The sequence below is a fragment of the Uloborus diversus genome, chromosome 1, assembly GCF_026930045.1.
Source record: "Uloborus diversus isolate 005 chromosome 1, Udiv.v.3.1, whole genome shotgun sequence".
NCBI lineage: Eukaryota > Metazoa > Arthropoda > Arachnida > Araneae > Uloboridae > Uloborus > Uloborus diversus.
This window is the reverse complement of record NC_072731.1, coordinates 154295844-154315629: the sequence shown is the minus strand read 5'-3', so window position 1 is coordinate 154315629 and position 19786 is coordinate 154295844. Positions and strand designations below refer to the sequence as shown.

Sequence of the window (19786 nt, the reverse complement as noted above, 5' to 3'; positions counted from 1 at the left end):
ATCCGTGGAATAGGTTGGCACGGTAACCACGGATAAGCGAATATCACGGATAATCCGAATAACACGTAAAAAGCAATATTAGTGTAAAAATAAGAATAACACTCACATACATTTAAATTATATTTAAAAATGATAACATTGAATGTAAAAAATATTTTCCCAATCATAGGTTTGAAAGACATTTAACTATAATATTAGTAAATACCGTTTAAAAAAATGAACAGACCCGCGGATAATCCGAACCGCGGACAACCAGAACGCCGATAATCTGGAGTTTACTGTACTTTCAAATATTACAAATCTGTTACGTCTTCGCTTGATCATTCAGGAATAAATTGCCAATCTTGCTGTTGGTTAATAAGATACCCTTCTGGCTGACGGGTAAGGTAAACTAGGGTTTATTTTAGGAGTAGAGCCGGTGACGAATTTTCTCTTTGTTTATTTCTTACCGGGGCATTAGGGTAGACCGGGGCACGTTTACGCATTGGATACGTTTACACAGTGCCCTTTTTTCAAAATGAGTTATAAATGGAGAGCCAACAGTCATACCAGATTGATGCTGCTCCCTAGCCAATATTCTCACAAGTTTTTGAGCATCAGTCGAGCTTCGGTTTAACATGCGGATAGGAAAATCTGTTTTTTTACCAAGTTGAGTAAAGTTTGTGTTGAACGTTTTGAAGCTTATTGTAAATAAATAATATTTAGTTAAAAACAAATAAGTATATTAAAATTAGCAGAATTTTATCCTGTTTTGAGAATTGTATTTGTATGAGCAGAAAAGTTATTAAATTTTGCTGCACGTTATTTCACACACACTGCATTTGTGTAAAAACCATTTTGAAGTTGTTAAATGTCACCCCCAAACATATATATATATATAATAAATAAATTAAAAAAAAACCACCATAGCTTCAATTTATGTTAAAAAATAATTTATTCATCTGCTTTTACTAAACAATAAAAAATATATCATTATGAAATAATACCTATAATTTAAGTTTCATTTGGCACTCTTAAGCTGATTTTTTTTTTAAATTTAAATCATCTTAAGTAGCAGTAGCAAATACAACATGTATGAGGACCAGAATCATTCTTTTTTTTTTTTTCAGGATCAATCATAAACCACTACTTGCTTGGATCCCAGGACTTCAATGAGTTGACGCGAAGTGAACAGAGCCGTGATTTTTCTAGGACCTGCTTTTCTAGGTACAAGTGTTTGGATGTGTTTCATCACCTCTCCAGGACCAACATCACTAGAAAACAAGAAAATAGATGAATAAAAATGAATGTTTGTCTGTATGTCATCCATAAACTCAAAAACTACCCGGCAGATTTGGCTGAAACTTTCACCGTTTGTTATTTTTGGTACTGGGAATGTTTATAGACCATTTCGAAAAAAATCCGATCGATAGTTCCTTTTTTATTCCAATTTAAGTCACAATCCATTGGATAAATACGAATAAAATTATCGGCTACAGAAATTAATTCGCGTGAAAGATCTCATTGATAAGAAGTTAGCTGTTGCCATTTTTCTTGAGTTTGAACAAATGAATTCTTTCTTTATTGTTTTATGGCTTTTCATGCAACGGGGGGATTTAAAACTTTTTCTATTTGATATTTTTAGCGATTGATTGATCTTGCAAACTGCGTGAGTACAAAATTTGAGTATAGTCACGGCTTCACTTGATACCTGGACCGATTATTATGAAAATTGCTATATATATGTATTTTTCCACGGAGAAGGTGCATAATATGCTCATTGAAGCCACTCGCCACCAGGTGGCACTGCAGAGTAGCAACTTCTGTCCAGTTCAACTGATTGTCATAAAAATCAGTATAATGATGTATTTTTTTGTTGGCGTAGCAATGCGCGTCGAGTACTAGATAAAAAACGATATTAATGAATAAATTCACACAATGGTTAAAGTGAAAAACCAACGTTTAAATAACGCACAAATTTTGAAGAAAAAACAGCATATAGCTATTTCAAAGCTACAATGGAGCCTCTTCATCAGTGCAAAAGCTCACCAACACAAACAAAAGTCGCGAGAGAACTACCAACAATCACGTGGACACCGGTATTTATACCAAAGAGGACCAAACAGTAGGAATTCACGACGCAAGACATTAACAACCAATCAGCAAAAGACAGATCAACCCCGGGCTCAGAGAAAGGGGGGGGGGGAGAGACAATAAATCAGAGGCCAGGAGACAAAAAGTGAGAGACAACGAAGAAATCGAGAAAGCAATTACAAAAATTGCTTCCAAATACCATGAAAAAATGGAGTGCTGGAAAAATCATTGACTAGGGAATGAGAATTTTTCCACATATATAGTAAGCTTCCCAAAAATCGAGGTCATAGGCCGAAGAACGTTTACAAATGCAGATGAAAAATCAAAACAATGTCCAAAAGTCCAACAATGCAGAGCGATGGAAGAACGAACTAGTTCTTTTTGTTTAACATAATTGTCATGCTCTTTCACACGAAAGAATTTTTTTGTTCATATAAAATTCGAAAAAATTTCCAGCTCAGCACAAATCACCGATATCTTCGTTATCGCAAAAATTACGATCCGCGAAAAGAAGTGCTTATATAGTATTTAAATTTACTGTTTTTTAACTATCTTGGCTTAGGCAAACTAATTTATCAAGCGTAGCGAAGTCCTGTTTTCCTTCGTCTTTTCGTGTGCTTCTCGTTTTATGTAAATAATCAGCTATTTTAATGATGCAAACCAAACGAACAGTTCATATTACTGGCAAGTGAGGATCAAATTTTAAAATCTTGGTTATTCAATTTCCCACGACGACTCGCACGCGACAACTTTGTTTGAGAATTGAGATGTAACGCGCACACAAGTTGCTCATACAAACCGCCTTGCCCCGGGAGGCAAGTTCTTGACGGTTTCAAATTTTCCATATTTCTGTGTGGGGCGGCAGCTTCAAGATTTGCCCCGGGAACAAAATTGGAAATCCGGAAATGTGCGCATAGTGCAGGTCTTTTCTTCCTATCATCATGCACTAGTCACTAGATAGGTCTCAGCAAGCTGCCAGTTTAGAATTTGTAAGCTTTACGTCTTTTTCAAATCTCTTACTCTCTTTCAGTAATGTAATGTAAACGAAGAAATGAAAATCGACATCGTTACATGCTTTCTGAACACAACGTTAAAATAAATCTTTACTTTCAAAAATGGTAGCGGAAATCATACGAAAGGCAAGTTATGAACAGGATACATTTCGAAATGATTACTTTGAAAAAAAAAATCCTTTGAGCAATATCGCTAATGAAATTAATTTAGAACAAGTAATAATATTTTCATCCATTATCTATATTTTCAATTTGTTATATCGTGACTTATATTTTTAGTTTACTTACTCCAGCAGTGTCTTGTCAGGCTCACTCAAGCCAGGTCCTTCAATTGTTACAGCACAATCTTCCAACTTTCGTTTCAGCGGATTTGTAAACGTGACCCGTATGTTGACTCTTCTATTCACTTTCAGTGTTCCTTCAATCTGTCAAAAAAAAAAAAAAAAAAAAAAAAAAAAAAAAAAGAAGAAGAAGAACATTATTTGTGTACATTTTGACTGTTAGTACATTTGCTTCAAATAAACAATTGAAAAATATCCAACGTGGTTACGCTCCATTTTATGCTGAAGAAGATATTCCTTTAACTCCAAAACAAATATTTTTCCTTGCAAATATTGTGCCTCACCACGTCGAACTTGTTCAGTAGACGGTTAACATTTAGGGACTAGGGTATTATAAATGAGCTTACCTCTATCTTCAGTGGAGGCTTTTCTACTTGGAAATCGTCTTCTTCAGCCCAAGTCTGCTGTGTTTCTTTAACGGTGGAAATGGCGTAGATTTTAAGCATGGCATAGTCTACAAGCTTGTCTAAATAATCATCCACAGATACTTCAATTCCCAGTTCTTCTTCTGCAAATGAAAAAATATGACCTTCACAAATTGGTCTCATTCATATGTATGAAAGCATTCATTTTTCATGAAATGATAAACGGATTCGGAAACTTTCGATGAAAACCTACCATAGTTGTTTATTTTCAGTACCGTAAACGCGGGCTACTTTGGACCTACCTAGGGTCCTTCTTTGGTCCAAATTGAGAAAAAGATACAACGTTCACTGTCAACCATCAGGAAGCAATTTTTAAACATATTTTGACAGCATCCGCTAGAGAGCAACCCCTAGCACTCAGTAATGTATACCAAGCAGTTCGATTGCTCTGCTCAAGAAGTAACACTAGCGGTTCTTCGTTCCTAGTGCGTCTTTATAGCCTTGCAAACTTTTACATGTAGAAGCAGTTCTACATCATCTAAGAGTTTGTTAAATACCTACTAATGAACACTGTTTAATACTTTATGAAGTAGTATAGTTGTAATTCTCACCTTCTCAATTCTGTTAAGGTTTTTATTTCAAATTTTCACAATATCAAAAAATCTCTGAACAACAAATTACGACTTAGTTTGACCCAGCATAAAAACTTTAAAAAATCCACCAGAGAGATTTAAAAAAAGAAAAGGAAAGCTAAAAGTAAAACTCTAAACATAAAAAGTACAAGAAAATACCCGGAATTCTCAGCAATTGATAAAGAGAGCGGTTACAGACTCAATTCATCAAGGCTCAGTCAGGGGTGGCATTTCAGCATCTCATTTGGGGGGTCGAGTTTATTAAATGTAAACTGCCGCTGTACGGAACAAAACCCACATTTGCCAACAGGTAGTAGTCAAAAAACAATTAAAATTTTTATGACAAAAATTGTAATTAATTTTACTATAAGTTAATATTAAAAACATCTTAATTGTACAGTTTTCACTTTTGAGTATAAAGTTTTAATGCATGATTTTTCGAATCCGGAAGAGCAGAAAATCTTGTTACTAATCCATCTATGCCCAGTGTGGTGTTCTTTTGCCAGTACAGTTAAAAGTTTTACTTATAATTGAAACGTTTTATTTTTCGTTTTCAATATCCAATCCAGATAATGTAGGGACAAAACAACAGAAAAACATTTTTCATCAAATCTTGTGCTGATTTCGTTAGAAACCATCATTGCTTGTCATTATATCATCATGTTTTTTTTTTCTCCCCACCTCTTCGATTTTTTTTTTTTTTTTTTTTTTTTTGCCGCGCCTTTTTAAAATTGGCTCGGAGTTTGATTTTTTTTTTACGTTTTACGCTTGGTTTGAAGATACATCTATGCGAATTTCTTGAGAATTTCAATATGTATATTGAACTGATGCTTGAACAGACCAAAAAATAAGGTTAGCTTACTGAAGATGTTTTGCTAGAGAACAAATTGAATAAAAATTCAAACGAAGCCATACATATTAAAGGGGCACTTCTTCACCATTGAAGGAGTCTTTTCCGAAAGTGATTTCTTCCAGGTTTCAAATCACTGTTTTGGAATTATCGAGAAATGTTTTTATGGTTCAATCTCTTGAAGACTATCTTGTGTCATTTCGAGAGTGCATAAAGAGAGGGATGAAAACTCATTAAATTATGACACACTTAAAATATGAGCGTAACAATGAATGTATAGTACCAGGCAGGGGCGCCGACTTGCAAAAATTATTGAGGGGGCTAGACGTCACCGGTGATCCAGGGGTTATGTAATCCTAAGGCGTCCACACCCTCACTTTTCAAAAAAAAAAAAGAAAAAAAGTTCAGATTTTTTGAACCTTGAAAATGCCAATTTACATATTTTCTGGTGTATATGATTTATACAAACAAACATGTGGCATGGCGTTTTCAAAGTTAATCTAAGAATTTGTATACAAATATTTTGGTTCAATTAAATCATGTCACTTGTCTTCAGTGTGGGACATTTTTACAGTTATATTTTGGGGGAAGTCGTGCAGTTCCGTGGCTAGGCATTGATATAATGTAGGGCACTTGACTTGCATGGAAGGGCACTCCCAGTGCGCCTAAATACAAAAAATATTGGGAGGGGGGGGCATACCGCTGGTTTAACCCCGGGAAATTTTCTAAATTGGAGATGGAAAAAGTAAGTTTTACAGTTTTTTAAGCATTTTAGAGTAATATATTATCAACATTAGAGCCCGAAAACTCTACTCTCGTTAACCCGACACATGTTTTGGCTTTAAAAAAAAAAAAAAAAAAAAACACATGTACGGTATTTCCGTAAAAAGTTAATTTAATTTATAGTATAATAATTTTGTTTTTAGACTATTACAGAATAGTGAATATATATATATATATATATATATATATATATATATATATATATATATATATATATATATATATATATATATAAATTTAAACTTGCTTTGAATAAGGCTCAGAGTTCATTAAATAAAAATTATATCCAACAGTTGATTAGTTTAATAAAGTTAATATAGTATGTAAATAGCGGGTTTTTATAGGTTCTTATACTCCAAAAATATTTAAGTATTTGAAAATAACTAATTCAGTACTATAGTAATACGGTAATAAAATAGTACTAATATTTTGAAATTTTAAATCTAACATTTTGTATGCAGTTAATTCTCAGTTTTAATGCTCTTTAAATACCAATATTTGGGCTGTCTTTAGAAAGGTGCAAATGTCGACCGCCTGATTGGATTACTGAATTTTAAGTCATTGACGACTAGTCGAATATCCAATTCATCCAAAATATCTCGGTGCTTATCTGCCCCATTGCTGATCGGACAGACTATCCGCACGTTCGCACACTGGGACAAATTCTAAGCGCTTGCAGCACCGTAATAATGTCATTATTCACACCACTCGTTTTCAGTTAACCTGCTTTTTACTGTAAAAATTATTTGTTGTAACTCATTACTGAATGTATTTTACAAGGTAACTATCTTCAAACAAGGAAAATAAAAAAATACCGAGACAAATTTGTGAGTTTAGAAAGCATTAAATAACAAATAATTTTCTTAAATTATTGAGGGGGCTCTGCCCCCTCAAATTTTTTTTTGAGGGGGCTCGGGCCCCCTCAGGCCCCATGGAGTCGGCGCCACTGGTACCAGGGAATTTTCTTGTGAAAATCATGCAGTCACACCATTTGAACGGGCTTCTCATATTGGATATACCATCGTTACACTGAGCATGCAAGCACGAAGTATTTTTTAGCCTATATGAGGCTAAAAAATGACTTCTTTGGTTAAAATTTACCATGATTGATGATTCTTCATATTTTTTTTTTCGCAGAAGGCCGGCAATTGCTTTACGAACTTCTAAGTCATCATCCAAATAAAGGAAAACACTTGCTCTTGTATGAAAATGTGTATTACTGAGAACCAGCGTGATTTTTTGTTTTTTAATGAACATTGATTTGCGATTTACATAAATTGAATTTACCCATTTTTTGTCTTCCTGCTCGAAAAATTCGGGGGTGCGACCGCCTCCTCTCGACCCCCCCCCCCGGGCTCAGTTAATGGCTTTTATTTTGGAAGATGAACTGAAAGTTCTAAGACGTTTTAAGACGTTTAGAAAAGTTGACTCAGAACTCAGAAGCATCTACTTCTTACAAATTTTGTTACGTTTGTTGGAAAGTTTACGGAGTTTTGTTGTTGTAGAATGGAATGGGTTCAGGTTTCCGAGCACAGCTGTTGATGTGAGAGAAGGAACTAATGTTGAGAGCATTGGAATGCACCAGCAAGTTTTGGAAGAAGCCGATAATTTAGGATCCTTTGTTTTACAAACGATGTTCTGTTAATAAAATTGTTCAATTTCTAAAACTAATGGAAAGATGACTGTTATTTGTCTGCAATTTCTGAGACAATAATTAGGAATGTACACACATTTTTTAAAAAAAAATTATTTTATTTTATTAATTAATTGATTTATTTATTTATTTATTTTTATTATTTATTTTTCTTGAAACGAATTTGTGCGACTGAAACTTCTTTTAAAATATATTTTCTTTCAAATAAATAGTTTTTCGGATGAACACACGTCTTTCTTTGAGTTAGTATTGCAATTATTTTAAATAGGGAAAACCACTTTGGCCGAAGTAACCCAAATACTAGGGTAACATTGGCTCAAATAAAAATTAATTAAAAAGGATAACAATATTTGGAAACAAAATGATCACTATTAAAAAATTAAATTAAGAGAACTCTAGATAAGCAAAAAAAAATTCCACTGTTTGAAAATATAAATAGTAATTAAAATTATTGAGAAAAGATGAGAAAAGTTTCAAAATGTGGGCCAAAGTAGCTCGTGGTTTCGGTAATGATACAGAACTACTTAAAAAACCGTATTCGGAGCTCAGAGCTGGGGTTAAGCATTTTACCAGAATGTTAGAATCAACATATTAGTTGTGAGTTACGAGCCAAAATGCATTGTACCAGTTCAGCAACTCCAGTTATGCATTTACTCCAAGTTTAACTCGAATCCAATTCAGCAACAAATTAGGAACTGAAAAGAGGAAGGTGCTAAGAACCAAGTAAACCAAAAAGTGTGCAGTGTGCAACTGCAGACTTGACTATAACTGTGATTATCTACAAAGGGAAGAAAACTCAGGAATTGAATGAAAAGTAATAGCAGTATTACTTTAAGGTAATCCACGAATTGAATTGCAAACTTAGGAACCCAGATTAATAGTGCCTTTTGCTTTTTTCAAGAAATTTGCATCGCGGAATTTTGAAAATCTTTTCTGAAACTTTTTAACTTTTAATTGAGAACTATATAACTTAGTAAGTGTAAATGAACCACGGCTATCTTTTTCTGATCCAATTGCTTGAAATGTGTTCTTAGAGGTAGTAAATTTTTTACAGCCCCTTACAGAGTGAAACCCAAGACACACGCTATGAATGCAAAGGCACTGGTTGAAACCAAGCAAGCTACAGTTACGTGTGCGAAAACAAAAGCATGTTCATCTATTTTGTGAATTGTTATTTTTCCTTCGTCTTTATCTGCTCCGAAGTTAAACACAATAATATTAAAGCTACAAAGGTTCAATAATGATCGAAAACGGATCAATTACAAATAAATGGCAACACTGCTCTATAAATCAATATTACTCCTGTTAATGAAATATTAACAGCAAAAATATTTTTAAGATAATTTACTTTGAAAAAAAAAAGAAAAAAAAATATATTTGAATTTTCGTCAATGCTAAAAAAAATATAATAAATATGGTCCACAACTACAAAAACAACACTAATCAGCTGTATTTTTTTACTGTTATAAAAACAAGTAATCTTCGTGTTGTTCCGATACTGTTAACGATTGCTTTTCTGAAATTGCTTTTCACTGTCCTACTATTTTTTCGTGCTTTTAAAAATTGCACTGATAAAAGTTTTTAAATGAGTTGAACTCGATGTTAAATTGCTAAATTTCTATTGCATCTCTGCCAGTAAGATTTGGAGAAAGGCTTCATCCTACTTTAGGAGAACTGAATACTTCTGGTAATGTATGAAATTTAAAATAGCCATTATAGATGAGTATCAGTTTATCAAATGCTGATAAAAAGTAAAACGTTTTGTATGAAATTTATTAAACTCTACTTGTCGTCTTCTTTTCCGAATGACAAAACAGAGAGCCCGTTTTTAATTACATTTAACAAGGTGTCATCGAAAACAAAAGATGCATCTGAAATTGGTGATGTCGTACTCTCCCATTTAAAGTCAAATTAGAATCGAAAATGACATCATCTGACCTTTTGTACGTATGTATCGAAAACGTCTAAAAAGTTAGTTTAAGTTAGTTGCGGACGTATGGTTTTGTAGAACATACAAATGCAAAAATGAATAAATAAATAAATGAAATAATAAAAAGGAACATTTTCCCTTACTTTGTCTGGGTTTCAGTGAAAACACACCCCGAGACCTTTTGACTTTTCTGGCAATGATGCCTGTGTAATGGACAGTACTGGCTGAAAGTACAGACGTAACTGTTCGTACTTCATCACTCTTGTTCTCCACATCCACGATGACTCTGAAAGGTTGTCCAATCATGACCCTGTCGATGTCTCGTAAATGAAATCGCACATCCTCTTTACCCGGTGGTGGCATGTCGTAAATGTGGGTCAAACCAGTACGTCGGGCTGCGTTCAAAACTGCCATCCGTTCCTCGGAGGATCCTAAAAGGCACCTTTAATAATTATCATTGACTCTTTTACTTATTTTGTTGCGTGGGATTTCTCAGCACCGAATTTTTACTGGGTCAGACAGTGAAACCGCTGGCTGAAACCCTCGTGAACCAATAAGAAAGCGTTAATCAGTGGTTGAGTGTCTGACCTGGAGTCAAATAGTTTGGTGAATACATGCATTGTAGCTTCAGGAAACCTCATTTCACCCTTGGAAAAATGACAAAAAAATTCTCAAAACAGACTGATGTATTAGTTTCTACTTGTACGTGACAATTACTATTATTATATAGAAATGTAATATTACTGTAGCGTAAAGAATCATTAGCTTGTGCTGTAGGTGTAGCCATATTTTTCATTATGTTTGAGAACTAGGGTGTGTTTGTGGTTTGAATCCCAGACTGTCGTAGTCTCTTCATAGACGTCGCATTTCATCTTCCTTCTTCTTCATATTTTTTATTTAATAAACTCTAGTCAACAAATATGAGGGTTTTTCTTGTTTAACACTTAGAGATTTGCTACGGAACACAGTAATGACCACTGAATTGGATGAAATGGACTAGTCTCGCTGCCAGATCATGCAGCCGATTCACCAAATATGGATTTTTCTTGTCAGAACACTTCAAGGTACTCATCTACGAGTCTCTAACTGACTCACATGAGGATTAGTGAACTGCTAATTTTTTACTAAAGGGAAACAGTCCAGCAGTCGCGTCGGCTGTTCGTGCATCCAATTCATCAACTGTCGGATTTTCTTGTGGGACACATTTAAGACAGTCAGGGTACTTATCCACGAGTTAATAACTAACATACATGAGAACTAGTCTGAAAGTAATTCACTAAGATAAAATGGAGTCGTTGCGTATTCCGTTTCTAAATCGGATTCATTAAATATTATGTTTCCTTATGGGGCAAATCTAAGACAATCAAGGCACTCCCCGTGAGTCTCTAATTGACTCTTACGAGGAACACCTTGCAAATTGAGGACCCCCTTTCTATCATTGCACCAGCTCTTCGTGACACCCGATACCTTTGAAATAGAGACGCCAACCACTAGGTAGATACTGTCGAATCCAATATCATCGATAAAGATAGTGTCACATTTGAGACCTTGCTGTAATTATTAATGAATATTCACTTTTTTCTCTTAGTTTTGTTACTGACATCAGTATGGATTTCCTACCCACCACTCCCGTACAAAAATGTTTCCTTATGTTTCTTTCTACCTCTCACTTAAGTTTCTACAGCGAATCCTGAAAAACACTCCAGAATGAAATTGCTCAGTAATATAGGTACTAGTTACCGAGAATAAGATCTTATTGGGGCATTCAGCTTGAAACATATTAAAGAGTAACATTAAATGTGTGTATAAGATGAAAAAATAAACTGACCTTCTTTGGATTTATAGTCAAGAGAAATGTCTTCCATATCACGTGTTCCAAAATCATCATCGAATCCTACTCTTTTGGTCACGATGAGCCGACCGACACTGAAATATATTTTTAAAATATTAAAATTTTAGTGTCGAGAAAGTAACATAAGTATGCATGGTGATGCTCTTAATCTTAGCAATTTTTATTATTATTATTATTATTCAACGTCGAAAAGACGAGAGACTTCAGTATGGAATACATAAATGTATTTAATGCTTTACAATGTGATTTTATATTTTTTAGAAACAATTACTCAGAAAAAAAAGCATATATTTAAATTTTGTGAAATTTTAAATGATTTTATTTATTAAGAAGAAAGTACGTATAGTGCATTCACATATATATTATATAGTTCCCTTTCAAACATTGACATTTTCTCAAATTCCAAGAAACTTAACGGACGAATAGTTTTGTAACTTTTGAAATATAATGGATATCCTTCAGTTCACATTTTCCAGCAAAATTTCAATCACACATGCATTTAGAAGAACACAACAAGTTGAAGATGCAAAACTCGTTTTCATCATCCTGCATCGTAAAAAGCTGAAAATAAGCTGCATATTTTTAATTAGTTTTAAATCCTACGTACAAATATTCTATAGATCTTCGTAAAAGTATCAGTTGTATTTAGAAGAAGGATGTGTATAAGCAATACTAATTCCCTTCTTTGCAAGTTTTTGACTTAAATGTTTTCTACGAAACTTTACCAAACTTTTAGAAAATTTGGCAGCATGCAAGAGAAAAATCACGGGGAAATTTTAAATAAAAATAAATTAAAATGAGATAAAATCTGAACACTTGAAAGAAATGAAAACAGTTTTCGCTGCGTATGCTCGAAACTCGAAATGTAGCAAAAAATTAAATATCTGTCCTATTAAAAGGGTAACACTTTCTTCTGCTGAAAGAAACATTTTACGTTTGAAGCTGATAAGACGTACTGAATGAGCAGCGTATTGCACGGACGATTGCTTCTCTTGAGATAATATCAATATGTCCTAATGCAGCTGCTGAATTTAATTTTGTTCCAATTTTGACGATTGTACACGTCAGCAAGGAAAAAAGTTTTGTTGAAGTGACCCTTAAAACTAGAAAAGCTTTTGTGCCAGAATGAAATAAAAGTATTTTACTCCTGCATCATTAAAATAGAAGATTGTAATGGTTCATGAGGATTTAAGATTATATTTCTAAACACTAGTTGTGAACCTTATTTCTCTTTAATTTAATAAAACTTGCTGAAATACCAACAGTTAGTGCTTTTTTCATTTACTAACTAATCATTAGCCTTGATAATGTAAATAAATGTAAATAATACAACTGGTTTCACTGAAAAAAATAATCAAAATAAACCAGTAGGGAGAATTTTTTCTGAGCAAACTTATAATTGAGAGAAAATTTCATTTCACCAACTTCTAATTAATTTGTAAAAAAAAAAATAATAATAATAATTCTTCGGAATTTCTTGAACGTCGTCGTTGTTTTCTCCAACAAATAAATAAAGTATAATCATAAACTGAATTCATGGAAATTTTTTGACAACACTCACTGATACGTATTGGTCTTCAGTTTTTTGAAGCCCAGTTCTGATTCATCAGCTTGCCAATGGACAACGTCTGCGTTTACCTCAGCAAAAACAAAGGGCGCGTCATACAAGTGGCTGATTTCGCCTCTTCTGATAGCTACCAGGGACGCTGGACCTGCCCGAAATGCTCCTAAAATGGAGAAGTTAGGTTCATTTCATTTCATGCATTAGAAACTGAAAACTTCTCTTTAGAAGAAGAATATGTAATGATTGACATTTTAGGTCTCGGAACATACATGACACGCCCACTCACTCCCTATCACCCATATGCCACTTGACTGTCCTCCATGAAAGTCACGTTACGATTTCTCACAACTTGTGATTTTACTTTCAACGAGAAAATAGTTTTTATGAAATGCTTTGTTTTTATAAAAAAATATGTACATTATGTCTCGATGGTTTAGATTTAGACTATAAACTAACTAACATCCCGTGCTGTCAAAAACGAGTTTTTTTTCCGTTAACTTAGTTAATTCTTCTAGATGCACCGGATAATTGAAAGTTTAAATAGAAACAGCCATAATTTTATTGAAATATTACATAGACGTACATATACATAAAATTAAATGGATGATTAAAAACCATCTTTTAAACAGAAAAGAAAAACTTTGATTTTTTTTTTACAGGAATTAATTTTATTGGAACTTATATTTTGTTAGGGAGTAATTCAATTAATTTTGAGCTTCATGCAAGGGGTCTGGACCTGGACCCTTTCTTACGCCACTGATGAAGTGAAACAAAAACGTTTTTTCAATCCCTCCAAATAATTTGAAAAAACTTACAGATATTTAATAATAGACGTTTGTTATGTAAATATATCAACATTCAATGACTAAAAAAGCAAAAATAATGAAATATGAAAACTATCCCAAACGGTGTACTAGCATTCATTATTAAATATTAATTAGCCGACCCGTGCGGAACTCCGCACTGTGCTTCGAATCGTTTCATATGGCATTCCACTATTTAAAAATTTTAAAGAAAGAACATAATGAAGAAGAATCCAAAAAAATTTATGGATTAAAGTAAACGGAAAAAAATAAACGCACAAAAGAAAGCATGTAATTTAAAGACATCAGTAACAAAACCTCGTTAACTACAGTGGTGTGATAATGTGATCATCGCTCACTTTTTGGTTGTGCGTATTTTCAATGCAAACATAAATATCATTAAAAGTTTCTACTCGTGAAAAGGCAGTAATTGTGCATGTAAATAAGGGAGTTGTGGTAAATACAATCCTGCTTATGTGTGCCTCTGACGAAAAAAAAGAAGAAACATTAAACAGATACTGTTTGGCATGGATTCGAACTGGCGCATTCCGTCAGCACGACACTCCAACCAATGGAGCAAATGCGCTGAATTTCGAATGGTATTCATTGAAGCAATGTGCAATAAAAAACAACAACGAAACTTTTTGCCAAAAAAAAAAAAAACATGGGTCTGTTTTGTCATTAACCAGCATGATATGCTTTGAAATAATTCGTAAAACATGGAAACTTGTTTAAGGAATAAGGAATAGCTAGGAATATCTCGAGTACTGATTGAGCCAAACATTCTAGAGAAGTAATAAATAAGATTGAAAAAAAGTGTTTTTATTTTTGAAATTTGATGTAGTTTACCATTGCAGTTTGCTGTAACCGTTACGGCTTGGATACAAGCACATGTTTTTTTAAGCAAACACTTAAAATTCAAAACCAAAACCAGTGAACTGAGTCCGTTTTAAAGTGTAATTTTTCGAACGTAAACAAAATGCATTTTTTTTCCGCCGAAAGTAGAGGAGAAAATGATTTCATATTTATGAAATTGATAAGTTTTAATGTTTTACTTCGTATTCGAATAAATAGTTAAAGGTTCACTAGGTGAAACGCGTAATTTCAAATTGGAGTAGTATTTTTTTATTTATACAGAAGGTCGAACACTGCTATTAAAAAAAAATCTACATTTCAGCATACAAAGAAAAAGTTTTTCTGCACAAAAATGATTCAATTGAGGTCTGAATTTTTAAATCTAATACTACTTTTTTATGCTTACATTATGCTTAGTTTTCTGAGCGAAGTCAAAGCTTGAAAAAAAAAATTAATTAAATTTAAAAATAAGAAAGAAAGAACAGCCTTTGATTAATAGTCAACTTATCTAAATCATAACTGTAGCCTGCATTAAGAAGTCGAAGCATTAAAAAAAATACAGGCGAATTGTTTAAAAAAAAAAAAAAAAAAAAGTTCTTCTAAAGCGGCGCAAAAAATTGGAAAATTTTATTAGAATTTTACTTTAAAAAATACTGCATAAGAACTACAGAGTGAATCAAGGACTTGCAACATCAAGGAGCGTTTCCGAAAAATTGATTTTTGGATAGTAGGCCTATTTTTCTTCATTGGCCGGCCAGTCATAAGCATTAAAATGAGGGGGAATATCTTCAAGAAATAAGAAAATCTCGCGTACCGAAAGAAAAATAATCACTGAATTATAATATTTATATAAGATATTGAAGAGAAGTGTTTTCATTTTTGAAATCTTATACAATTTATTATCGCAGCTTGCTTGAAGCGTTATAACTTATATGGCAGCACGTTTTCATTTTTTAACAGAACGGCTAAAGTAAAAAATAAGTTGAACGAAGTTCGTTTTTTAAGCGTAGCTTTCGAATGTAGTAAAAATGTGACTGATTATATGTTTTTTGCCGAAAGAAGAAAAAAAATATTATGTCTCACCCTTGAAGTTGTTAGTAACTTCAATGTTTTACTTCGAATTCTAATAAATATTCATCAGCGAACTAATTGAAAAGCATAATTTCAATTTGGGGTAGTAAATTTTTTAATCATACAAAGAGTCAAAAACTGTCATTAAATGAATCTTCATTTCACTATACGATTTTTTTTCTAAACAAAAAATTATTACTTTGTAGTCTGAAATCTTAAACCTGATACTTATATTTTTGCTTACATTTTGCTTAAGTTTTCTGGCAGGAGCCAAAGCTTAAAAAAAAACTCCGAATAATAGTCAATTTATACAGGCTGCATCAAGGAGCTTTGACGGCTCATTTATTTTACTGCCCGACGTACCTTACTTATTGTACGGTAAGTGTACACATGATGCATGACGCAAGAACAATTTTTCGATTTCAGCAGATTGTCCAGGGCAGGCCCGAACACTCGTTCATCTGGTTGCCAGACGAACGCTCTACCGATCGCGCCGTTCAGCTCTGTCGGTCACAACGCAAGTTAAGCTAATAAATTTAACCGAAAACCTTAGTCCGATGCTTTAAAACAGGTTTTTTTTTTGAAAGAAAAAAAACAATTTTTAGACCGTGGGTCTATTTTTCGTCCTTAACCTGCACGATAAGCTTTAAAATGAGGTGTAAATCAAATAAATCAGTCAAGAATTGAGGAAGATTTCGCGTAGGAACAAAAAACAGGCTACAGAAATAATATGTAAGGATAAATGCTGTCAGAAATATAAGACGTGACTTACTTCAATGTGCAATTTTAAATTATATGCGGATGACATTGATGCCAAAAGGTTTTGATTTAACAAGCGAAGTTTGCATCACAGGTGTTGTTCAACATCATGCTTTTGTGTAAAATTTACAATTGCTTAAATATTTGGTGAATCTTGGAACATTAATCCCATTGGAATCCAAAACGTTCATACACGGGACATTCTTGGCTGCCGGAAAAACAAACGTGCTATTAAATGGGCAGTTATCGCTTATATTTTTATTTTAAAACCACGCTCTATTCAATGCGAATATTGGTGAAATATGCAAATTAAGATGAAAAACAAAAATTAACTCTAATTTGAATTCCGAAACTTTGAATTCAAATTATGTTTTTCGCAATCACGAGTTGCGACAAGACTCTACTGGTTAGAGTTATTGTTTCTAGAAATGGCTCCCCCGCCCAAGCATGTCCTTCCTCCTGGGTGCTTACGTGTATATAGTTGTGTGTGTGTAGGCTTACGTGTGTGCACGTAGGCGAGTGTATGTGTGTAAAGGCGTGCACGCGTAGGCGACTGTGTATGAGCATGCGTGTGTAGGACATGGACGCCACCGCCCAGCAAAAGTGGATTCCGGGGGACAGTGCTCAGGACCAGCCGCGCCGCCGCCGGTGGAGCTGCAGGCCTGGTCCAAGCTGAAAAAGGAACCGAAACATCAAGGACTGTCAAGTGAGAACAATAAGCAATCGTGATTGCTCAACAAATGGCCGATAGAATGTCAAACAGGTAGAATGTTTAGCGTCAAAATGCTCGTATTTTATGAATCTTTTTTCTCGTTGCATCCGCTGATGCACTTGCGTAAAATTTGCGGCAGTCAAATTCGACCTTGTTTCTTGCTTTCTTTTTTTCTTTTTCTGTGTTTTTTTTTTTTTTAAAGTTTATTTAAAAGTAGTTTCCAGAAATTGCTACAAACTACTATTTTTTTATTTATCAATGAAATAAGGGACAGAAAAATTCATTTCAATCTATCAGTTTGCTCCTTAAAATTTCTAAATTGATTTTTTTTTTTTTTTTAATATGGAGCTTTGCATTGGATTAGTACACACCTGAATGAAAAGGCTTAGAAATTCACAAAGAAGAAATTTCAAAAGAGAAATTCTAAGATCGTTAAATTAGCACCAATGTTGTATATTGACTATGTAAAGTTAAATGAAAAAAAAAAGAACTTAACAAAAAAAATAATAAAATAAAATAAAATAATCTTAGCAATAAAAATTTAAAAAATACTTTTACTCTTTTAAGTGAGCTTGCTCTCGTTAAAAACATTTTACTGTTAGTTCGTCATTGATTAATTTACTTAAAAGCTAAAATTATTTTTAAATTATGTGCATTAAGTGTTACAACCTACTTCAACCCAGATAAATTAATAAATTATCTTGATAGTTAATGAAAGAAGTAGTTTTCAAAGGGAATAAAATTGTCTGCCACCAAAAAGTCTGCCACCTTCAACTTGATTGCTACAGCAAAAAGTTCCCAAGTGATGTTTCGTCATGGAACAAAGTGCATTGATAGATTATTGTGGGTGATCATGCATTTTAAGCCACATTCCACAGGAGCTAGAAGCTATGACAAAAAAAAAATAATAATAATTTGAATTTTGTCATCTTGAATTCAAATTATGTTTTTCGCAATCACGAGTGTGTGTTTGTATGTGTGTGGGGGGGGGGGGGGGGGTATGTGTATGTGTGTAGGCATGTATGTTTGTGTCAGTGTGCAGTCATGAGTGTGTGGGTAGTTGTGTGTATGAGTGTTTGTGTGCGTGCGGGCGGGGTATGTGTATGTGCGTGTAAGCATATGTGTTTGTGTCTGTGTGCAGGCATGAATGTGTGGGCAGTTGTATGTATTTGTATGTATGTGTAGGTGTCTGTATGCATGCGTGTGTGTATGTGTTTGTGTAGTGTGTAGGGGTATGTGTGTGTATGGTCGTGTTTGTGTATGTGTGTGTATGTATTTGTGTGTGCGTGTGTGTTGGTGCGTGTATGTATGCGTGTGTGTGTAGGATATGGACGGAACCTGGAGACAGTTTTCGCTAGAGGAGCAGCATCGTGAGGCCGGCCGACGTGACGGGTGGTGCTGGCAGAGGGTGGCGCCGCGCCGGTGGGAAAAATGATAACACGCCAAAAACAGTCAAATGAAAGCAATAAGCAATCGTGATTGCTCAAAAAAAAAAAAAAAAAAAAAAAAATAGAAGGAAAAAGGGAAAAAAAACGAAATAATAAAAATTGTCCAAAATTCTCACTTGCACTGCTTACTTTTTCATCAGTCGTATATCCTTTGAAAGTTTTAGTGAAAAAAATCATCAGAAGTCTTACACTTCTCCTTTAGCTTAATACTTTTATTCATGACTCGAATTTGTGTGTGTTATTAATACTTTTAATGGCTCTGTGATTCTATATTTTATGTTTAAAATCAAAAGCTACTTTAGGAATATTTCGATGATATCCATTTGCTAAACGTACAAACGTAATCAACCTACCAAAATTAATACTTGATGTAAAAAAGCGAAGTACCTTCACTTGTTTCTTGCGGTGTTGCATCAATAGCTTGCCATCCACCATATCCAGATGGTAAATCGGACCTTGCCATCCAACAATCATTCCAAACGTGGAAGTTCCTGATGAAAAAAAATCAGTCTTGGTACGAAAAAAAAAGTTTGAACTTAAAACGCGTTAAATCAATTTCGTTCGTTAAAAACTCCTTTATGAAAAACATTTCTACTACTAGTCTTTGGGTTCATATTTCAGACCCTAGAACTTTTAGTATCTTTATGAAAGTTTAGTTGGAAAAAATCATTTTAGAAACGTTTCCAAATCAGTCGAAACGTCATTCAAAATTGGCAGCGAAACGTACAGTAGTGTGGTAAAGAAAGTTGGACTTTTTTTTAGTTCGGGTAGAATATAAATTTAACTCCGGCTGGAGCACTGAAACTTTGACTATCCAAGCAAAATATGGATGTCTTGTAAACCTACCCATAGCAATATGTTCTAAAGTGAAAAAAAATTTGACCAATATTTAAAAAAAAAAAAAGTTATGTGAAAGCTGTTTAAGTGAAAGAGTTTTCTATCGACTACAACAATCTTGAAATATTTGTTTTAATATTTAAAAGCAGAAAAACAAGATTTATTTTTTGTAGTGCCGGTAAAAAAAAGCTACGACTATTAAAATTATTGCGAGAATTCGTTTAAAAACCTGCATTTTGACTAC

The 19786-nt window shown here is 33.6% G+C and overlaps 1 protein-coding gene across 5 annotated transcripts in view; it reads right to left on the bottom strand.

Moving 5' to 3' along the window:
* Window positions 1-949: 949 nt before the first annotated feature.
* LOC129222250 (hemocyte protein-glutamine gamma-glutamyltransferase-like) overlaps window positions 950-19786 on the bottom strand; it is a 60543-nt gene continuing 41706 nt past the window's right edge. For all 5 annotated transcript variants that reach the window (XM_054856747.1, XM_054856732.1, XM_054856739.1 and 2 more), the window contains 7 exons: window positions 19093-19196; window positions 13055-13220; window positions 11470-11567; window positions 9785-10072; window positions 3775-3935; window positions 3375-3511; window positions 950-1253 (listed from right to left, as the gene is read on the bottom strand). In XM_054856747.1, coding sequence (XP_054712722.1) covers window positions 1112-1253; window positions 3375-3511; window positions 3775-3935; window positions 9785-10072; window positions 11470-11567; window positions 13055-13220; window positions 19093-19196 — 1096 coding nt within the window. In that variant the 3' untranslated portion in view covers window positions 950-1111. The remainder of the gene's footprint in view (window positions 1254-3374; window positions 3512-3774; window positions 3936-9784; window positions 10073-11469; window positions 11568-13054; window positions 13221-19092; window positions 19197-19786) is intronic.